General features: G+C 47.6%; 7 protein-coding genes across 7 annotated transcripts; 3 read left to right on the top strand and 4 right to left on the bottom strand.

The window, feature by feature from the left end:
- Positions 1-1,116: 1,116 nt before the first annotated feature.
- N7469_006149 (iron-sulfur cluster assembly scaffold protein) lies at positions 1,117-1,812 on the top strand (the record flags this gene model as incomplete). The annotated part of the gene is made up of 2 exons (XM_056645067.1): positions 1,117-1,564; positions 1,643-1,812. The coding sequence occupies 2 exons, from the start codon at positions 1,117-1,119 to the stop codon at positions 1,810-1,812; spliced, it is 618 nt and encodes a 205-aa protein (XP_056500305.1).
- Positions 1,813-2,664: 852 nt separating this feature from the next.
- On the bottom strand, positions 2,665-4,753 carry N7469_006148 (ABC1 kinase family protein; the record flags this gene model as incomplete). The annotated part of the gene is made up of 4 exons (XM_056645066.1): positions 2,665-2,912; positions 2,974-3,546; positions 3,620-4,224; positions 4,326-4,753. 4 exons carry the CDS (start codon positions 4,751-4,753, stop codon positions 2,665-2,667), a joined length of 1,854 nt encoding a protein of 617 aa, XP_056500304.1.
- Positions 4,754-5,384: 631 nt separating this feature from the next.
- N7469_006147 (uncharacterized protein) lies at positions 5,385-5,741 on the bottom strand (the record flags this gene model as incomplete). The annotated part of the gene is made up of 2 exons (XM_056645065.1): positions 5,385-5,395; positions 5,450-5,741. The coding sequence occupies 2 exons, from the start codon at positions 5,739-5,741 to the stop codon at positions 5,385-5,387; spliced, it is 303 nt and encodes a 100-aa protein (XP_056500303.1).
- Positions 5,742-6,423: 682 nt separating this feature from the next.
- On the bottom strand, positions 6,424-10,994 carry N7469_006146 (serine/threonine-protein kinase; the record flags this gene model as incomplete). The annotated part of the gene is made up of 9 exons (XM_056645064.1): positions 6,424-7,712; positions 7,770-7,974; positions 8,034-8,909; positions 8,981-9,775; positions 9,847-10,279; positions 10,348-10,412; positions 10,470-10,499; positions 10,558-10,692; positions 10,812-10,994. The coding sequence occupies 9 exons, from the start codon at positions 10,992-10,994 to the stop codon at positions 6,424-6,426; spliced, it is 4,011 nt and encodes a 1,336-aa protein (XP_056500302.1).
- Positions 10,995-11,793: 799 nt separating this feature from the next.
- On the bottom strand, positions 11,794-13,038 carry N7469_006145 (dihydrofolate synthase; the record flags this gene model as incomplete). The annotated part of the gene is made up of 1 exon (XM_056645063.1): positions 11,794-13,038. One exon carries the CDS (start codon positions 13,036-13,038, stop codon positions 11,794-11,796), a length of 1,245 nt encoding a protein of 414 aa, XP_056500301.1.
- A 506-nt stretch (positions 13,039-13,544) lies between these two features.
- N7469_006144 (uncharacterized protein) lies at positions 13,545-14,736 on the top strand (the record flags this gene model as incomplete). Its single annotated transcript, XM_056645062.1, has 2 exons — positions 13,545-13,824; positions 13,847-14,736. The coding sequence occupies 2 exons, from the start codon at positions 13,545-13,547 to the stop codon at positions 14,734-14,736; spliced, it is 1,170 nt and encodes a 389-aa protein (XP_056500300.1).
- Positions 14,737-15,747: 1,011 nt separating this feature from the next.
- On the top strand, positions 15,748-16,585 carry N7469_006143 (kinase-related protein; the record flags this gene model as incomplete). The annotated part of the gene is made up of 2 exons (XM_056645061.1): positions 15,748-15,787; positions 15,912-16,585. 2 exons carry the CDS (start codon positions 15,748-15,750, stop codon positions 16,583-16,585), a joined length of 714 nt encoding a protein of 237 aa, XP_056500299.1.
- Positions 16,586-16,895: the final 310 nt, after the last annotated feature.

The raw sequence follows: 16,895 nt of genomic DNA, 5'->3' as shown, positions 1-16,895 counted from the left end.
GAGGCTATCAAAAGGATAAACTGGTATTGAGCCTAGTTAGAGTGCAGTGAGGACATGTTTGATCATGAAAGGTACTATCACTAATAACACTCAGTGATGGATACGCTACTCTTGACTCTTAAGATGATTTGACTATCAACGCTGTTATTGTATTCGTGAACAGCAAACAATGCCGTTTGGGCAACTCATTCCGATCACATGACATTCTTGTTATGGCAGTAGTACAGTACAGTATAACTAATAACTATAACATAGTATATGTAGACTATGTAAACACTGCTAGTCTGCTACTACGTATTTTCAACAAGTAGAACATCTGGAACAACTCGGACAATCGAGATTCCCGAGTCCGAAGCCCGTGAATATCCCATGAATACCCCGAGACTTCTTAACTCCGACTTGCAGCCTCGGACCGGCCTGATTTGGCACGAACAGTGCACGGATCAATTTGATATTCCGGGGTTGAAAGGGTGTTCAACACAAAACAGACTGCCAAGTTGGACATTTGCGTCGTTTTGGAGAACAGACCGCCTACACAGAGGATTAAATCATAGCTTGTTGGTGATTATCTTTGCCAGAAAAGTAGCTGCGAAGTTCTCCACCATTTGATATCATCAGAGCTCAATTGGCCCGACGGAATCTCCATCGGGAAACCCAACAATTGGTTGCATCCACCGCGGAGAAAGTGACTGGCCTCCGAACTTGCCACTGCCCCTCTATTATATCATGGGGGGTAGGTAAATGTATTCGGACTTGTATACTACTTCAATGAAGGGATAATTGAGAGATGTTTTGGATCCAAAAACAATGAAAGAACTGAGAGAATGGTCGTTGAAATAGAAAGAATGTTCGATACCGAAACCTGTTTAAGTGATGAGTCAGCTCCGATGGCCGGCGGTTCCGGGGGATTTCGTAGCCCAATGGGGTTTAGCGCCGCTGAGATAAGCCATCAGATTATTTAGCAATGAATTCATCGTTCTTCTTTCTCTAATCAGATCGCTTTTTGCCATCCCGTCTTTCTTCCAACTATCTTCCATCCACCCCTATCGAATATCTTCAACTGAATTAATCTCGACTCTTCATACAACACATACATATACACACACACTATTCAAAATGTTCAAGCGTATCGTCTCCGTCGCTCCTCGCGTCGGCTCTGTCGTCGCCCCCCGTGCCTTCTCTCCCCTCGCCGGCCTCCAGTCTGTCCAGCCTATCCAGCCTGTCGCCGCTCCTGCTGCCCCTGTCCAGCGTCGTGGATACCACGAGAAGGTCCTGGATCACTACAACAACCCTCGTAATGTCGGTTCTTTCAAGAAGGGTGACCAGGACGTTGGTACCGGTCTTGTCGGTGCCCCCGCCTGTGGCGATGTCATGAAGCTTCAGATTCGTGTCAACAAGGAGAACGGTACTATCGATGACGTTGTTTTCAAGACTTTCGGCTGTGGTAGTGCCATCGCTTCATCATCTTATCTCACCGAGCTGGTCCGCGGTATGACTCTGGAGGAAGCCGGCAAGATTAAGAACACCGATGTGGCTAAGGAGTTGTGCCTGCCCCCTGTCAAGCGTATGTTCAATCATCAACTTCGATTCACTGAAGAATAGGGAAGGATTTACTGGAATATATTGCTAACTTGATGTATAGTTCACTGCTCCATGCTTGCCGAGGACGCTATCAAGTCCGCTATCTCCGACTACCACAAGAAGAACCCCAACGTTCGCTCAACCGATCTCTCCGGGACGGGCGCTGCCATCCCTGATGTTAAGGTTGAGATTGAGCAAACTACCTCTGGTAGCCCCGCCGCTGCTATTTAAATTGAACAATATTCAGCGGCGATCTCGGCCCGGAGCCCCGAGCCGAGAAAAGAATTAATTTTTTTTCTCTCTTTTCCTTTTTTTTTCTCCTTTATTTTTTAACGCAGTGATACTCCCGCGAAAACGCTTTTGTCATTTGAGAACAGTCGTTTGATCGAGGACTGGATTCCCCGGAATGCAGAGATGATAACAGGATTTGGATATTTGACCGACCGATCGGGTTCACATAACCATATGTGACTCAAGTGCATCAATTTGCCAGGTTTGATCAGAGGAGGATTTCAAACAAATGCCGTATATTTGTTTGCTGTACAGATTTTTTTTTCTTACATTATGTTTCGTTTCCTGCATGTTGTTCCACATTTCTTTTTTCTTTTTTTTTTCTGTGAAGGCGCCTCGGTATCTGGGATCCTCGATCGATACTCTCTATTTTGAAAAGCGTGGTGCCTTTGATAGTTTCCAATGAAACGATGAAACCAGAATATTTATCCGTTGTAGTTGTCTCCTTACTGGAAACTAATTTTTGAAAACCATTTGTACATTCGAACCCGGGTGGTCTGCGTATTTCTATATAGCCGAGCCGTCCGTCTATGGAGAGTAGCGAATCTATCTATACAAGCCAAGCCAAAAGACAAAATTTATGTGAACACACATCCTCAAGACGATGTATCCAGAAGGACGGAAAATGACAAAAAAAATGGAGAAAAAAACGCCATCGCTGATGCACAGATGTACGGGCCAGACAATCCGTGCCAAACCAAACCAAACTAACTGGAAAATCAACCGGGGATATATACAGAACGAAAACAGAGAGCAGAAGGGAATACCCTGCTACAATGCTGATGCGAGTATTCAACCAGTTCGCAATCCGAACCGGCTCTTGAATCTAAGGATAGTCTCGTAAACAGAGAGCTTGATCTCTACTCGCAAGAAACCAGCCCAGGCAGAAAGGAAACGGAAGAAATTCAAGAAAATACCGCCAGATGCGCGGATAGTCTCCATTTGCTCTTCGAAGACGGTGCGTGTGGCGTACCGGGCTAGAATCAAGAATGTACGCATCGGTCCGGAGCGAGTGTGAAGATTCTCATCTAGACTGCGAGCTGTGAGGGAGTTAGAGATGCCGTCCTTGATGGAAGGAGGAAGAATGGAGAGAAAACATACTCAAGTCATTTGTTTTCAGAATAAGTAGGATAATCCGAGGTACTTGGCCCAATAACACGACGAGTTGCTGTAACATACCCTCGCCGAGAGCGCCGGAGATTTCCTTCTTCTCATCAGCGGTGCGGACAGAGGCGACATTCTTCTTCGTCAAAACACTATAGTCACGGCCCGTGATAGCGCTAGCGAAGAGAGGGAATTGTTCGTCCGTGACACCGGCGACCTTATATGCGTACTCGCGCATCCGAGGCACGTCGGCGTCAATAACGGCTAGCCAGAGCTTGGCGTAGTTTCGACGTAGGTCGCGGTCGATGTTACGGTAGAGTCCATGATCGTATAGAATAATTTCGAAGTTCGGGTGGCGGTTGTTAGGGTTCAGGCGGATGGCAATGTTGCCGCCGTGCGGATCACAGTGTAATGGAGCTTCATCGCCGAAGATCATCTCGTTGAAGATGTGAGCGAATGCAGCAGAGACTTCATCACGGTCGATGTTGTTTGCATCAAGGAATTCCAAGTCGTCGGGGCGTCGGCCAGAAATGAACTCCATAACCAGGATACGTCTTTGAGACCACATTACTGAGTTCTCAGTTAGTATTGACATATTTTTTTTTTCATAATAGAGAGGAAAGATGGTTAGCTTCGTACTAACCTTCAGGAATAACCAGGGGAACGTCGGAATGTTTCTTGAAGTATTCGCTGGCGTTGGTAGCATTCTGAGCTTCCATACGGAAATCCAACTCAACTGGCAGAGATAGATCCATCTCTCGTGAGAGCCATTCCAGATCATATTCCGGGAAGAAACGCTTTAACATCGAAAAGGTGAATCGAGTCAATGCAAGATCCAATGGCACCCACTCAGCCAGAGCAGGGTGTTGGACCTTGACCGCAACTTTTTGTCCAGTTTCTTTCAGAGTCGCGATATGGACTTGAGCCAATGAAGCAGCACCAGTAGGTTCGGGTTCAAAAGAACTGAATAACTCATCGATAGATTGACCGGTATCCTTGATAAACATCTGTTCAATCGATTCAATCGAAGATACAGGGCATTTATCTTGGAGTGGGATGAAAGTTGTCGTCCATTCGATGGGGAGCAGGTAGCCCATGCTACTGAGATGTTGACCTAATTTGATGAAAATAGAACCATTTTTCTCCAAAACCTTGAGGGTACGTTCTGCGCAGCGTTTGTGACAAGCGCGAATCAACTCGTCTCGTTCTTCGGGGGTTGAAGTCTCTTTGTTGAGCGTCACGCGATAACTATAACGAGTGATTTCATGTCAGTCTTCTTTCTTGAAATCCAAGATATCCGCTCTTCATGCACGTATCATCACCTACTCCCCCATCTTGGATTTACTTACTCATTAATGCAAACTGCCAGTGTACCAACCACGCGACCACTTCTGCGCGCCGCGCCATATCCATGTTGAATCTCTTCCGAGTAGAACACCGCGCCAACTCCAATCAGACCCAATGCTACCAAAAGAACGATGCGCTTGGTCTGCGACGGGCGGGTCTTGGCTTTCACTCCATCGTGACCAGTTGATTTATCCGCAGATCTGAGAGGCGAGGTTCGCGTAGAAAAACATCGGCTCAATGAACTCGGTTGCGAGGGGATTTTGGTGAAACCACGGTTACAAGTATGAGTGACAGACGATTTAAGAATCGGAGACGAGTAACCAGAACTGAGAAAGGGCGACAAGCCAGCGATTGAAGTTCTCGATGTTTGTTGAATAGCCGTGGCGGGACTGGCAAAGGCCCGCAACGGCATGCGAAATGCAGCGCTCATACCGGACGCAAAGCCGCTCCGACGGAATGAACTTCGAGCGCGGATTCAAATCGGAGTGTCTCTTTGGAAACAGACACAATTCACTCCATTGCTGGAAGTCACAAGATTGTGAAGAAAATCGGGGAGAATCTTTTGCGGAAATTCGGTTTTCGCCATCGCCCGATTTCGGGCCGGGGCTGCACGTGATCCCGAGAAGTATATAAGAATGAAATAGTTCACTGCAGGTCGTTATTATCATGATGGAGTTTGTATTTGAATACTATTTACGGTTCAGAATTGGCTGACAGTCACTTTACTCATTAATGAGTCGACGTATACTAGGGGACGCGGGAGACTTAACTGAATGTTGAATTATACCCTAGCTACAGAACCTGGAAGTTGATATTACATGTAATAAGGTAGTACCGATTATGTACAGGTACATAAAGGAATGAAAAGGATGGTAAAAACACCTGCATGCCCATGCACCCGCGTCAGTAAGTCAACGAAGATCTGAAGAATATATTGATTTGCTTACTCTCGAGTCTTAATTGCATGCTCAATCTGCTTCTTTCTTTGTTGAAAGAAGTGCGGCCGAAGAGTTTCTCTGATTCTCTCTTCACATCGTTCAAGTTGAGCATCATAATCCCTTTTAACTCAGTACTATGTTAGACTATTATCATTTGCATTAGATAAAAGGATATGTAGAGAACTGACGGTGGATCAAGATCATCCTCCCTGGAATGCCAACCGAGAGGTAAACTTCTTCCATCGTGAATAGGTCTCTCTCCTTGAACTCCCAAGGCCGATCCTTCTCTGGCCGTGTAGAACGCTGAGGCTTAATACTCCCCACATAAGATTTGTCCAGGTCCAATTTCTTTACATCAATCTCCTTACGGGGAGTCGGATCATCTGGGTCATTTACACCTACAACTGGACCTTCTCGCTTTATCTTGGCAATTCGCTCCTCCGCCGAAGCTGGAGCGCCTTTTCTTTTTCCTCTGGGCATCTTAGAGAGTAGTTCTGAAGATTGAGCACTTATGCATTGAGAACTTCCAGGTCAAGGCTGACGAAAATCATGTTGACTAAATAGAGCTTTTTAGGGGAGACTCGTCAAAGGAAGTCCAGCAAAAGCGATGGCCTCTGAGCGCGAGCCAGCTCAAAGAACTTCAAGTTGATGTCCAAATCCATCTCGAATGGCGTCAAAGAGAGTCAATTGAACTGTTTCTAATGGGCCAAAATTGCTTTGGAGCCTTTTGTTACCCCCAATTTTACTCTTTCAAGAGCCCTCCAGGTGAACAGGATGAACATCATCTCGATGATGATGGTTTCGCTATAGGGTTACTTACGGAGTGTGCTTCTGTCAAGCCCCGTTGAGATTTCATACATGAAAGACCTACTTTCAGGAATAGGTATTCCTGTCCAGCCCGGGCGATCACATTAAAAACTCTATTCAGTCATACAGATTATGTCTTATTCAATGTATGTAGTCTCTATGTGCAGCATCCAGTGCCAATCATAGCAAGTTAAAAAACAAAGACACATTTTGAAAGCCGAACCCATAATTCTTTCTCCAGAGCCATACCTCGGGAACGCCATCGTCTTATAACAAACAAAGAAAAGGTGAGGGAAAGTAGAATTAACAAAGAAAAGAAAGGATATATTTGTGTGAGCTGCCGTCGATGTGAGGATCATGCCCATTCGGAGTCGGCTACTGTGGTTCTTCGTCGAGGGATGATAGATTGTCGACGGCCGAGAGAACTTTGAGGAGCTTTGCTTTCCTCGTCACGGAGCATTTCGACGTGCGAAAGACGATTGTTACTCGATATCCCTCGAGATAGCCGGGAACGAGGGTTAGCAGCGCTGCCGTTGACGGCTGGATTCAAGGCTGAAACATTGCCGTCCCGACTACCGGGCCGGAGAGCAAGTGAGGAGCCACTCAGAGCGTTACGTGGGTGACGAGGGGTTTCGCGGCCCTCGTAGAATGAAGCTCGTGATTGACTGGTGCGATTTGAAGACGGGGTAGATGGAGTTGATGCGGAAAATGGATTGGGTGGGGTGGTGGATGTGCTCTTTCTGCGACTTGTTGGTCGACGCTTGGGAACACCGAAAGCTTCGCTCCTTTCGCTGGACTGGATCAATTTGCCTGCCATATCTCTGACCAGAATGGCAGGGTCGTTTTCGAGTTCGCGAATGGCACCGAGCAGACCGTACGAGACGAGTAGCTCGCCTTGCTGTTCGCTAGAATCACAAATACTTGAAATTATACGCAGGATGTTCAAGCGCACGGCAGCTTTGTTGTGGTGTAGCTTTTGCCCTAACCGGGTAAAGAGATCAGGTCGGGCTAAGGTCGAAGCGACTGGGGGACTCAGTCGGAGTAGCTTTTGCAGAGGTTCTAGAAGATTTTCAAAAGCATTTGCTTTAGCTTCGGCCAGACAGGATACAATCGAGTCGGCAAAAGAGGTTTTATCATGGCGGTTATCCAATAAACTCTCTTCGACCTTGGCGGTCTCTTCCTGAAGCCATGTGAAGATGGCATCTAGAGCGGTGACCTGCCAGTATGGGTCGTCCAGTAACGAAATGTAAAAAGGTAGACCCTTATTACGCCATAATTCACGACGGCCGACCTTTCCGGATTGTGCCATATCGCAAAGAATTGGAAGGGCAAATTCCTTCAAGGGTCCCATCGTGTGAACAATCCTCTGAAGAAGAGGAACGATGCCGTTGAGAGCTGCGTCTTCTTGTCGAGACTTGTTCAAGCGACACATATTATAGATGGTATTGAGAATCTGGTTGGAAACTTCGCGGAAATGGCGTTGACTGAGTTTCATAGCGGACCGGAGGAGGTCTGTCAGAACATCGATGGCATTGGAGTTTTGGAGTGCATCAAGGGTTGTTGAAAGCATAGATAGATTCTTGATGAACTTGAGCATCGTCACCTGGTGCATAGGTGACATTCGTTTCAGATCTTTCAAGACCCCTATAAAAATGGTCAGCAAAAGGTGTGCGGATTAGATATCAATAAAGTCATTCTCACGGTGCAAAACTGTTCGCTCTGCCACCATCTCCTTAACGTGATTCTCAGCCTGAGAGAATATGAAGAAGATGCTTGCAATGCGAGCTTCCACGAGTTCTGCCAGATCCCCGTCCTCGTCCAGGACACGGCTCAGGACGAGTGACAGTGGATCAAGGACAGAATTTCGAGACAGAATGCGACAGAAATCATTTTTGGGAGTAGAGCCCTGCAAGTTTCAGTTAGTATGGGAATATCTTAACACAAATGTCTTCCGGGGATACTCACCTGTAAATCAAAGACACTCCAAATGCCATTGACTCCAATCAAGACCAGATCACGTTCATCTTCGTAGTCATCCTCCAAAAATTCCACCAGAACATTCAGACCACCAGCGCTGACGAACATTTGCAGGGTGAGTGTGGAAGTTTGGTACATCTGCTGGACAAATGCGGCTGCCTCTAGACGGATCTCACGAGGATATTTCTTAGAAGCGAACTCATTAATGATCGGGATTCCGCCCACGAAGCATAAATTCTCCTGGATCTCATAGTCATTGTAGATTATGGCATTCACAGTTCTCAGGAGATAGAAGATAACATCCCGACGACGGCAAGTGTCAAGAATCTCCAGGATTGGAAGCATCCCATGTGCGCCGATAATGATGTTTTTGGTATCAGGCAGATCAAAAAAATCAGCAAGAAGTTGCTCGGAGATCTCTGCGAGAACATCTTCATCTTGAGAAGTCTTGAGAGAATCCACTAGTCCTTCCACTTGGCTGCGAAGACGAGCGTTCTTGTCACGCTGAATGTTAGCCTCGAGGTCCATTTCGTCAAAACCTTCCTCTAACTGCGCAAAAGGGTCGTCTTCATCATCTTGATCACCTAGCCATGAGTTGGTTGAAAGCTTGGAATTTAACTTCAGACTATTTGGATCAGACCCATCATCACTCTGAGACTGGTTGAGAGAGACCTGATCGTGGCCCAGAATATCTGAGAAGTCTTCGTCGTCTTCGTTCTCCGTGAACTTCTGGATCTCAATAGTGGACCGGTCACGCTTGACGGAGAGCTGCTTTCGAAGCTGGGGCTGGCCACCCCGATCCTCATCGAACCAGTCATTATATGACTTTTCACGGGCGGGTGATGTGGCATCACCGTCCGTTTCCTGTAAGAAAAGTTAGTAAAACTAGATTTCGATATCAATTTCATTTTCACGTCTGGTGAAAATAGTCTTACTTTATACGCTGCAACCTTCCCATCCACATCCTCATTAGCCATAATGAAGTCTGTATAATCCTCCACAGAGTTCTCTTGGTAAAGGGTTGCCGGCCGGTCTCTTCTCATATGTGGCGTAGGATTTTGCGTGAGAACTGGGACTTTCTGAAAAGCAGATGACGTAGCCTTGCTAGGTTGGCGCCGAGTGGGACTTTGGGATTTGGATGGCTCGATAGCTGTAGGTTTGGCTGGTAAGGGACGAATCGTTTGGAGTGGATCGTTTTCCCCAAGGTGGGATGAGCCAGATGGGTCCTCGAAATCATCGAAGCTGTCGTCTGGTCTCAGCATGGTCCCATCAAGTGAGGCAAATGCCTTTAATCTTTCAGACGAAAGCATGCCGCCGAAATTATCGTGCGGTCGAAGGTGAGGTAACTGAAGTGCGCTGGGGGAAATTGCCGTGGCAAAGTCGTCGTCCCAGTTGTCATCCTGGGCTGACTCAGGAGATCTGAAGCGGTCCGTTGTTTTCATAGAAGTTGGAGAGGGCAGGGTATCCATCAAAGGAGTGTTTCGGACTGGTATTGGAGCCGCATTGTCGAACTTGTTGCTTTTCCTTGACGTTCCTGTTTCAGGAGAGCGCAAGGCTTCATTCCACTCTTGTACACTTCTTACTGCTTCTTCGTACTCTGTCGACTTTTTAGGTATTACGGAATCAGATCGACGAGCGTTGACAATCCAAGGGTGCTTCAGCAATTTTCTTGCAGAAACTCGCAGGTTAGGGTCTTTTTGGAAGCACTGCATGAGAAAGTCTTTAACGGCCTGTTTGGAAGTTAGTTAATGCCAATTAAAGAGCCGGAATCATATAGATAACAATAGTCGCCATGACATACTGGGGAAGCTCCTTGAGGGAGTGGCGGGTGATCATCATTAACAATGCGGAACAACGCCGGCATAGGAGCAAGACTATGATAAGGCGGCTTGCCTTCGAGTAGTTCGATCACAGTGCATCCCAAACTCCAGATATCGGAAGCTGTCGTCGCACCAGAGAGCTCGATTACTTCCGGAGCCATCCAATAAGGCGTGCCTACGACACTAGACTCGCTCAGTCCAGTTGTTCGACTTGCGACACCAAAGTCAGCAAGCTTGACAAGACCCTCCTTCGTAGTAAGAATGTTGGCGCCCTTGATATCTCGATGGATGACACCTTGTTCGTGTAGATATAGCAACCCGTGCAAGACTTGCGACATATACAACCCAACGAGATTCTCTGGGAATCGTCCAAAGTTTTTGGCGATAGAATGGAGTGATCCATTTTCACAATACCTTTTTTGAAAGGGCGAGCATTAGCAATTTGCCATAGCGGATAGCAATTCAATGACACAAGCACATACTCCAAGATAATGTTCAAAGTTTCCGCAGATTTGACGAATCCATGGTACTTGACAATGTTTGGATGCTATTGTTTGGGTCAGTCCCATATGTTGTGTAATCGAATGGGAAGGGAACATCCTACATCCAAGTTCTTGAGAAGATCGATTTCAAGCTGGGATAACCCCGTATTAGAAGATTGTCTGAGACAAGGTCATCTGCGGGGTTCATACCATAATAACGCGCAATTCGCTCTTGGGAAGATCAACGAGTTTGATCTGCTTGACCGCAACCGTCTCGCCAGTGTTCCAGTTCAACGCGCGATATACAGATCCAAAAGCACCTCGACCCAAACAATCACCCAATTGCTATAACACAGAATGAAGCATGTCAGCATTTCCACTACTTCCACACCTTATGATGCGGCCACGGGGAGAGAGCGTGAAGAAGGAGAAGCAAAAAGAGAAGAACTTGGGAGACATCATACATAATCCTTGAGCTCGGCCACATCCTTAGCTGAAGACTTCAAGGGTTGTTCCTCCTTCGGCTTTTGATCTCGTTTTGTCGGACTCGTCTGAACTCGTGCCAATCGCGGTTTCATCGGCGTACCGGGGGTTCTGGAGGGGGTGAGGGGACGCTGCCCCTCATTAACCTCGGAGCGAGAAACCATCACCGATCAAGATGGAGTAGAAGGGGCCAAGTTACGATCCGATGGGTGTTTGATCTGATCGTCGGAGGGGAGTTTGTCCAGGACGGAGTTTCAGATAGACACGGAGTTGGTGTTTGGGAGTGTGGGGGGGGTGAGAGAGACGTAGGAGAGAGAGCTAAGGTAGAAGGCAGGAGCCGAAGACTGTGACTTCAGGGTTCATGTCCGCCCTAAAGAGTATATAGAGTGATTAGTCGGTATTGATACAATTGGAATGCAAACGAAAGCAAGTCCACGTTAGAGGGTTGGTGGAGGAGGGGGGGGGGGGTGCACAGGGTCTCACCAAACGATCATTACAAGGCTTTTCAGCTCTCTTCGCGCCCGAGAGGGGGGTCCACAGATTATATTGATACCCAGTGCACATTCGAGGGAAAGAAGACTTGGATGAACCTTGAAGATCGAACGCGAGCACTGGGTTTCAATCGACGGGGAGGAAATCCAAGGGGTGTTGGGTGGTTGTTTTGAACTTTCCTTCTCCACAAGCCGCTCGCCGCATGATGCGGCGGCTGTGCTGGCCGCCGATCAGCCCTACGAGAAGATTATCCTGAGTAGAGAACTACTCGAGAAATGCCGGGGTAGAATGAGCATATTTTTCTATAATTTCTGGCATAAGGTAAATAGAGGAACCTGTCAGGGTATTCACAATGTCTCTTTATTTTGGCTTAAAAAGGATTCTTCAGGCTGTTTGTTTACGTTGTGTTGTTTATACTAGTAGACTCAACAGAGCATATATTCATTTTGACAAGCTTTCAAAGATAGGGTATCATTTTTGCACGTCACGAAGCAAGCGGTGCACATCGGAAACAAGATATAAACTACCAGCAATAACAAGAGGTTGGCCATCTGCTACTTCGCTGGCCCATTTAATTGCGGGTAGTAGCTCGCCTTCGAATTCTTGTACTCGACCGATCTCTGGGATAGATCGAATACTCCCTGCTAGTTCAGAAGCATTGGTAGGAGCCACCCACGGCATTCCATCCACGGGACCAAATTCTGCTGTAGCGACATTGTCCCCAGGGCGAATGATAGATCGAAAGACCCCAGCCAGGTCCTTACCGCTCGATGCGGCCACGACCCAGGTCACTTTGTTAGAATCTGCTCGCAATTTGCGATCCACGTATTTTCCAAGAACTTCTGCAGACTGTGGATTATGAGCGCCATCAAGCAGTATGGGTTCTGTGCGGGAGATCAAGGGTTGGAGGGAAACGTTTTCCAACCGTCCAGGCCACTTGACGTCAGCCAGACGGGGGAGCAGAGAGAAAGTATCCGTTTGAGGACGGATTTCGGATAAGGCAAGGCGAAGTGCGGAAACAGCACAGCACATATTTTCTTGTTGGTGAGGTTCGAGGTCGAGTTTGTGGAATAGTTGGGCCAGTGGAGGCATTTGCTCCTCCACTTTACTGGGTGAGACGAAAGTAGCGTCGATTTTGAGATCTCGAGCCCGTTTGGTGATTGTTTCGATCACCGCAGACTCGTTTGTAGCATCCACCACACAGGGTACTCCAGGCTTCAATATTCCCGCTTTCTCGCCGGCAATTTCCTCAATTGTAGAGCCCAGAAATGCCTGATGGTCCATACCGATTTTCGCGATCACCGATACCAACACATTGTTCAGAATATTCGTCGCATCCAGACGCCCTCCCATTCCGACCTCCACTACACCCACATCCACTTGTTCATGGTTGAAGATCTCGAAGGCTGTCGCGGTCAATAGCTCGAACTCGGATGCGCCGATACCCAATGTTTGGTCTCGAAGTTTGACCTGGTCTTCAATTTGTCGGAAGAGGGATTCCTTGACTACTCGTTCTCCAATGGTTATACAATCCCATCGATCAATCAAATGCGGAGAGGTAAAACGACCGCATCGAATTCCTTCTGAGGAGAGAAGGTGAGAGAGGTATGCGCTGATCGAGCCCTTTCCATTTGTCCCCGCAATATGTATTGCTTTCCATGTGAGTGGATTTTGCTGCACAAGCCGTGATACACGGCTGAGCCCGAGTTCAATCATTCCTCCAAAAAATTTCAGGGATGCAGTGTCATCATTCAGGGAAATAGAAATATGTTCAAAAGATAAGCTCAACAGCTCAACAGAACATCGCGGGAAACTCCCAAGTGAGTCCGCCCGCTTTTCCGCTCTGCCGCGGGCGATCATCACATGTCGTTAAATATCACGTGATTAGCCTGTAAATTATTCTGCCAGGCGGTCATTCCTCAGGCAACCAGGCCACAAATTACTTTGTCCTTTTTCCAACTTTGCAAATTCCCTTCCGATCGGCCCCATCGCATCTTCCCCCAATCCCCACTGATTGTTCCCCGGGGGTCGCGTCAACTTCGTGTTTTAATGAACTGTTGTCTTTTTTCTTTCTTTTTTGCAATATTCAACAAGGCCCTTCTTTTCTTTTCCATTCTTTCTTCTCACTTTCTACATTTCTCAATAATGGGTATCCCGTGAGTTTTGACTGCTATGGTCGCATGCGCCACTTCTTCGCCGTGATGGCTAACTGAAGTATCAGGATGTGGCGCGAGCCATCCGAGGCCGAAACTATCAAGTCCACACTTGAAAAAGACTCCTCTGCTGCCGCGCGATCTAGCATTCGTCGCCAACCTACTATCCGTCGTGCATCACGCCATGCTTCACGTGCGCGCGGTGCCGGTGTACTATCCAGCCTACAATCACAACTAATTGACGAGATCCATCGTGATTACGGGATCGGAAACCTTCCAACAGCCGTGCGATCTCCGGTCTTGAATATAGGAGTTAGCGAAGATGGACTGGATCTAGATACAACCCGGCGTGAGGCTTTGAATCGCCCTAGTACTTCCGCGCGTCCGAACCAGCCACGTCGCGAACCCCCCCGTTCGACGTTCTCGCGGCTTCCGCTCGCATAGACTTGCGGATCTGCCGCTTCATGATATATTGAGACCCTCGGAGTCACGTCCCTCCGAACGTTCTTCGAGTCCTTCTCTAACCCCGAACTTCGCCCCTGCCGTATACCACAGATCCGGCTCGCCACATCCTCCTACTGATGGTCTTCGACTGGCTCCTATCATTCGCACCGATGGCCGGACCCCTGAGCCGACTTCCCGCATTCCATCTATTTTGTTGCGAGATCATCAGTCAGGTACTGAGTCTCCTCGACCCCAAGAATCAGGCATTGATGGCCTAGGCGATCGACAACGCAGTCTGAGTCCTGATAATGATCGCGACGATGCATGGGAAGCTTTGGTTTCTACCATTGCGCCGGATGCCACCCTACCTTCCACCGACACTTCTTTCTCCTCCAACTCCGCCTCTGCAACGGACGCGTCTCGTCAGGGCTCATCTTATAATTCCGCCGTCTCCTCTCAGGCGCCTTCATCCTCTCTTGGCTTGAGTCGCCCTTTGCACCTCGCTCTCGACCCGTATCCCGACCATCTCAACCCTTGCGAATTCCCCTCGGATGACGAGGATACACCTGTAAATTACCATCGGGTTTTAACCCCTTCAGGCCTCCAAATTCCTCTCCGTCGCTCCCCTGGTATCCATTCAACAACGAGTGGACACCCTCCAATTCCTACAATCTCGTTCGCTTTCTCAGATGCTTCAGTCGAGTCGGAAGTCCATCGCATGCGAGGCATTCTGGAACGTCTCAGGCGCCAAGATGAGGATGAGTCTCGCCGAGGCGGATTATCTGGCGAGCATCAGTGGTTCGGAGTTGATCTTTAGCGCAACGCGAATCCTAGCCTTAGCGCAAGTTCTGAGGTCACCGACAATCAAACTCTTGATCAGAGCTGCTTCTTCGACTGTGGAAGCACCCTCTAGTTTCTCGTTTCTATGTATTGAGCCATGACTTAGCCTGCAGGTTGTCTGTTTCCTGTCTTTTTTTTTGCCAATTGCTGTTCTTTCTCGGGTTTCTGTTTCTTTCGCATGGCGTTCGGATCTGCTTTGGGAGTTTCGGAGAGTAACCTGGGACTGGTATCTTATAACCGTCTTTCTTATTGCCTATGGTCCAGTGGATCTTACCTGCACAGGATGCGGGATTGTCTCTTTTTTTTCTTTCTTCGTTCACTTCCATGCTGCACCATCCGGCTTTGTTGAATACCCATGACTTTTCATTTCTATGTATTTATACATTAACCTTACTTCTGGTTATTTTGTCCAATAAAAGTCGTGTCGTCCCGGAGTTTCAAATGATGTCATTCGACTACATCGACGTGCTTCTTTAGCGTAGAATCTTAAATTCAAGTCTCTGGTATTTCACGAACAAAGCTGACAATTCTCGATTGTTTGAGTATGCCACTGAGATTGTTCTGTATCTACTACCAACTATCAGTATATTTAAGATGCAAAGTAAGAAGTATCAAATGACGTCGAAGTCCCCAGTCTTTCGGAGCACTGCAGTCCCCGCCGGAACCCGTCGACCTCCAACTGCCCCGCCAATTTGTTATCGCGCGCGCATCTCGGAGCTTTTCCTCCATACCTCCACATCCACACAATCACCCTTCGCTAAATTCCCTCTTCCTCGAGTCTGCTTGCTAAATACCCGGCTATCCATTGTGTTCAGCTAGCTGGAAATTTATAAAGAAGACCGTCCGAAATTGTATTCGTGTCGACACGCGATACAAGTCATTGCAACCCGCCGAGTCAGAGCCTCAAGTTGCTTCTCTTCATCAACGATCTACCCTCCTCTCGACCTTCCCGGCTACGAGCCTCACCTTCACAATTCATCTACCAATCATGAATGCCCAGGTAGACCACCTGGTCAAGAAAACATGGGGTATGTCCGAGCATTCCTCCTAATAATATACCACCTCAACACCTGATCTATTGTCCGAGAATGGCAGACGATTATAACTTCCACCCCCTACCACTGATATGACGACGAAACTAACGCTAGATAGCAAAATTCTGCACAACCCCCGATGACGCCCGTCTAATGATAGCCGTGAGCGGCATCCCAGGATCCGGCAAAACAGCACTAGCAACCCAGATGACCCAACATATAAACGCCATCTACGCCTCTGAAAACCCCTCAGCACCACCAATCGCTACGGCCCTCCCAATGGATGGATACCATTACACACGCGCACAATTATCCGCTATGCCTGATCCAACCCATGCCTTTGCGCGACGCGGCGCAGCATTTACCTTTGACGGCGAGAAATTCCTCCAACTTGTACAGGACCTGCGCAAACCAATTACTCCGCAATCGGGAAGTATTTATGCGCCTAGTTTTGACCATGCGGTTAAAGATCCCGTTGAAGGAGATATTGCTATACCTGCTAGTTGTCGGGTGATTTTCTTCGAGGGGAATTATTTATCGCTTGGTAAGGAGCCTTGGTCTAGGGTTGCGGGGTTGATGGATGAGTTGTGGTTTGTTGAGGTTGATTTTGAGGTTGCGAGGGGGAGATTAGTTAGGAGGCATGTTAAGGCTGGTATTGCTAGGGATGAGAGTGAGGCCGAGAAGAGGGTTGCGGAGAATGATTTGGTTAATGGGGAGGAGATCTTGGAATTTAGGTTACCGGTTCAGGAGATTGTTTCGAGTATCTATGATCCCACTTGGGAGAAGTCATAGTTTTCGATTTGGGTGGCATTTTTAGCGGTATATTGGTCAGATAGATTCCGTCAATGAAAGATACAAATTTAGAATCGAGAGTAGATTTGAGATAAATGACTCGAGTCAAGCAGGGCTGCTTCGGCCATTGGTGGTTAATGACATAGACTTGTGCTTAGGAAATTGTGGTGGATCGATATGTCTGCAGACGTACTCCAGTAAGGCTACTAGTTCAACTAAAGACTACAAGTTTACAAGGTTGTAGTCTTTTATGTCATTCGGAAAGTTCCTTGAACTTCAGTTATTCTACATACTAGCCCTAGTATGTCGA

The sequence above is a fragment of the Penicillium citrinum genome (assembly GCF_028827155.1).
Source record: "Penicillium citrinum strain IBT 23319 chromosome Unknown utg000005l:1.0-1900146.0:1.0-1900348.0, whole genome shotgun sequence".
Taxonomy (NCBI): domain Eukaryota; kingdom Fungi; phylum Ascomycota; class Eurotiomycetes; order Eurotiales; family Aspergillaceae; genus Penicillium; species Penicillium citrinum.
Note: the sequence above shows the minus strand (reverse complement) of the source record. Positions and strands in the feature narration are given on the sequence as shown.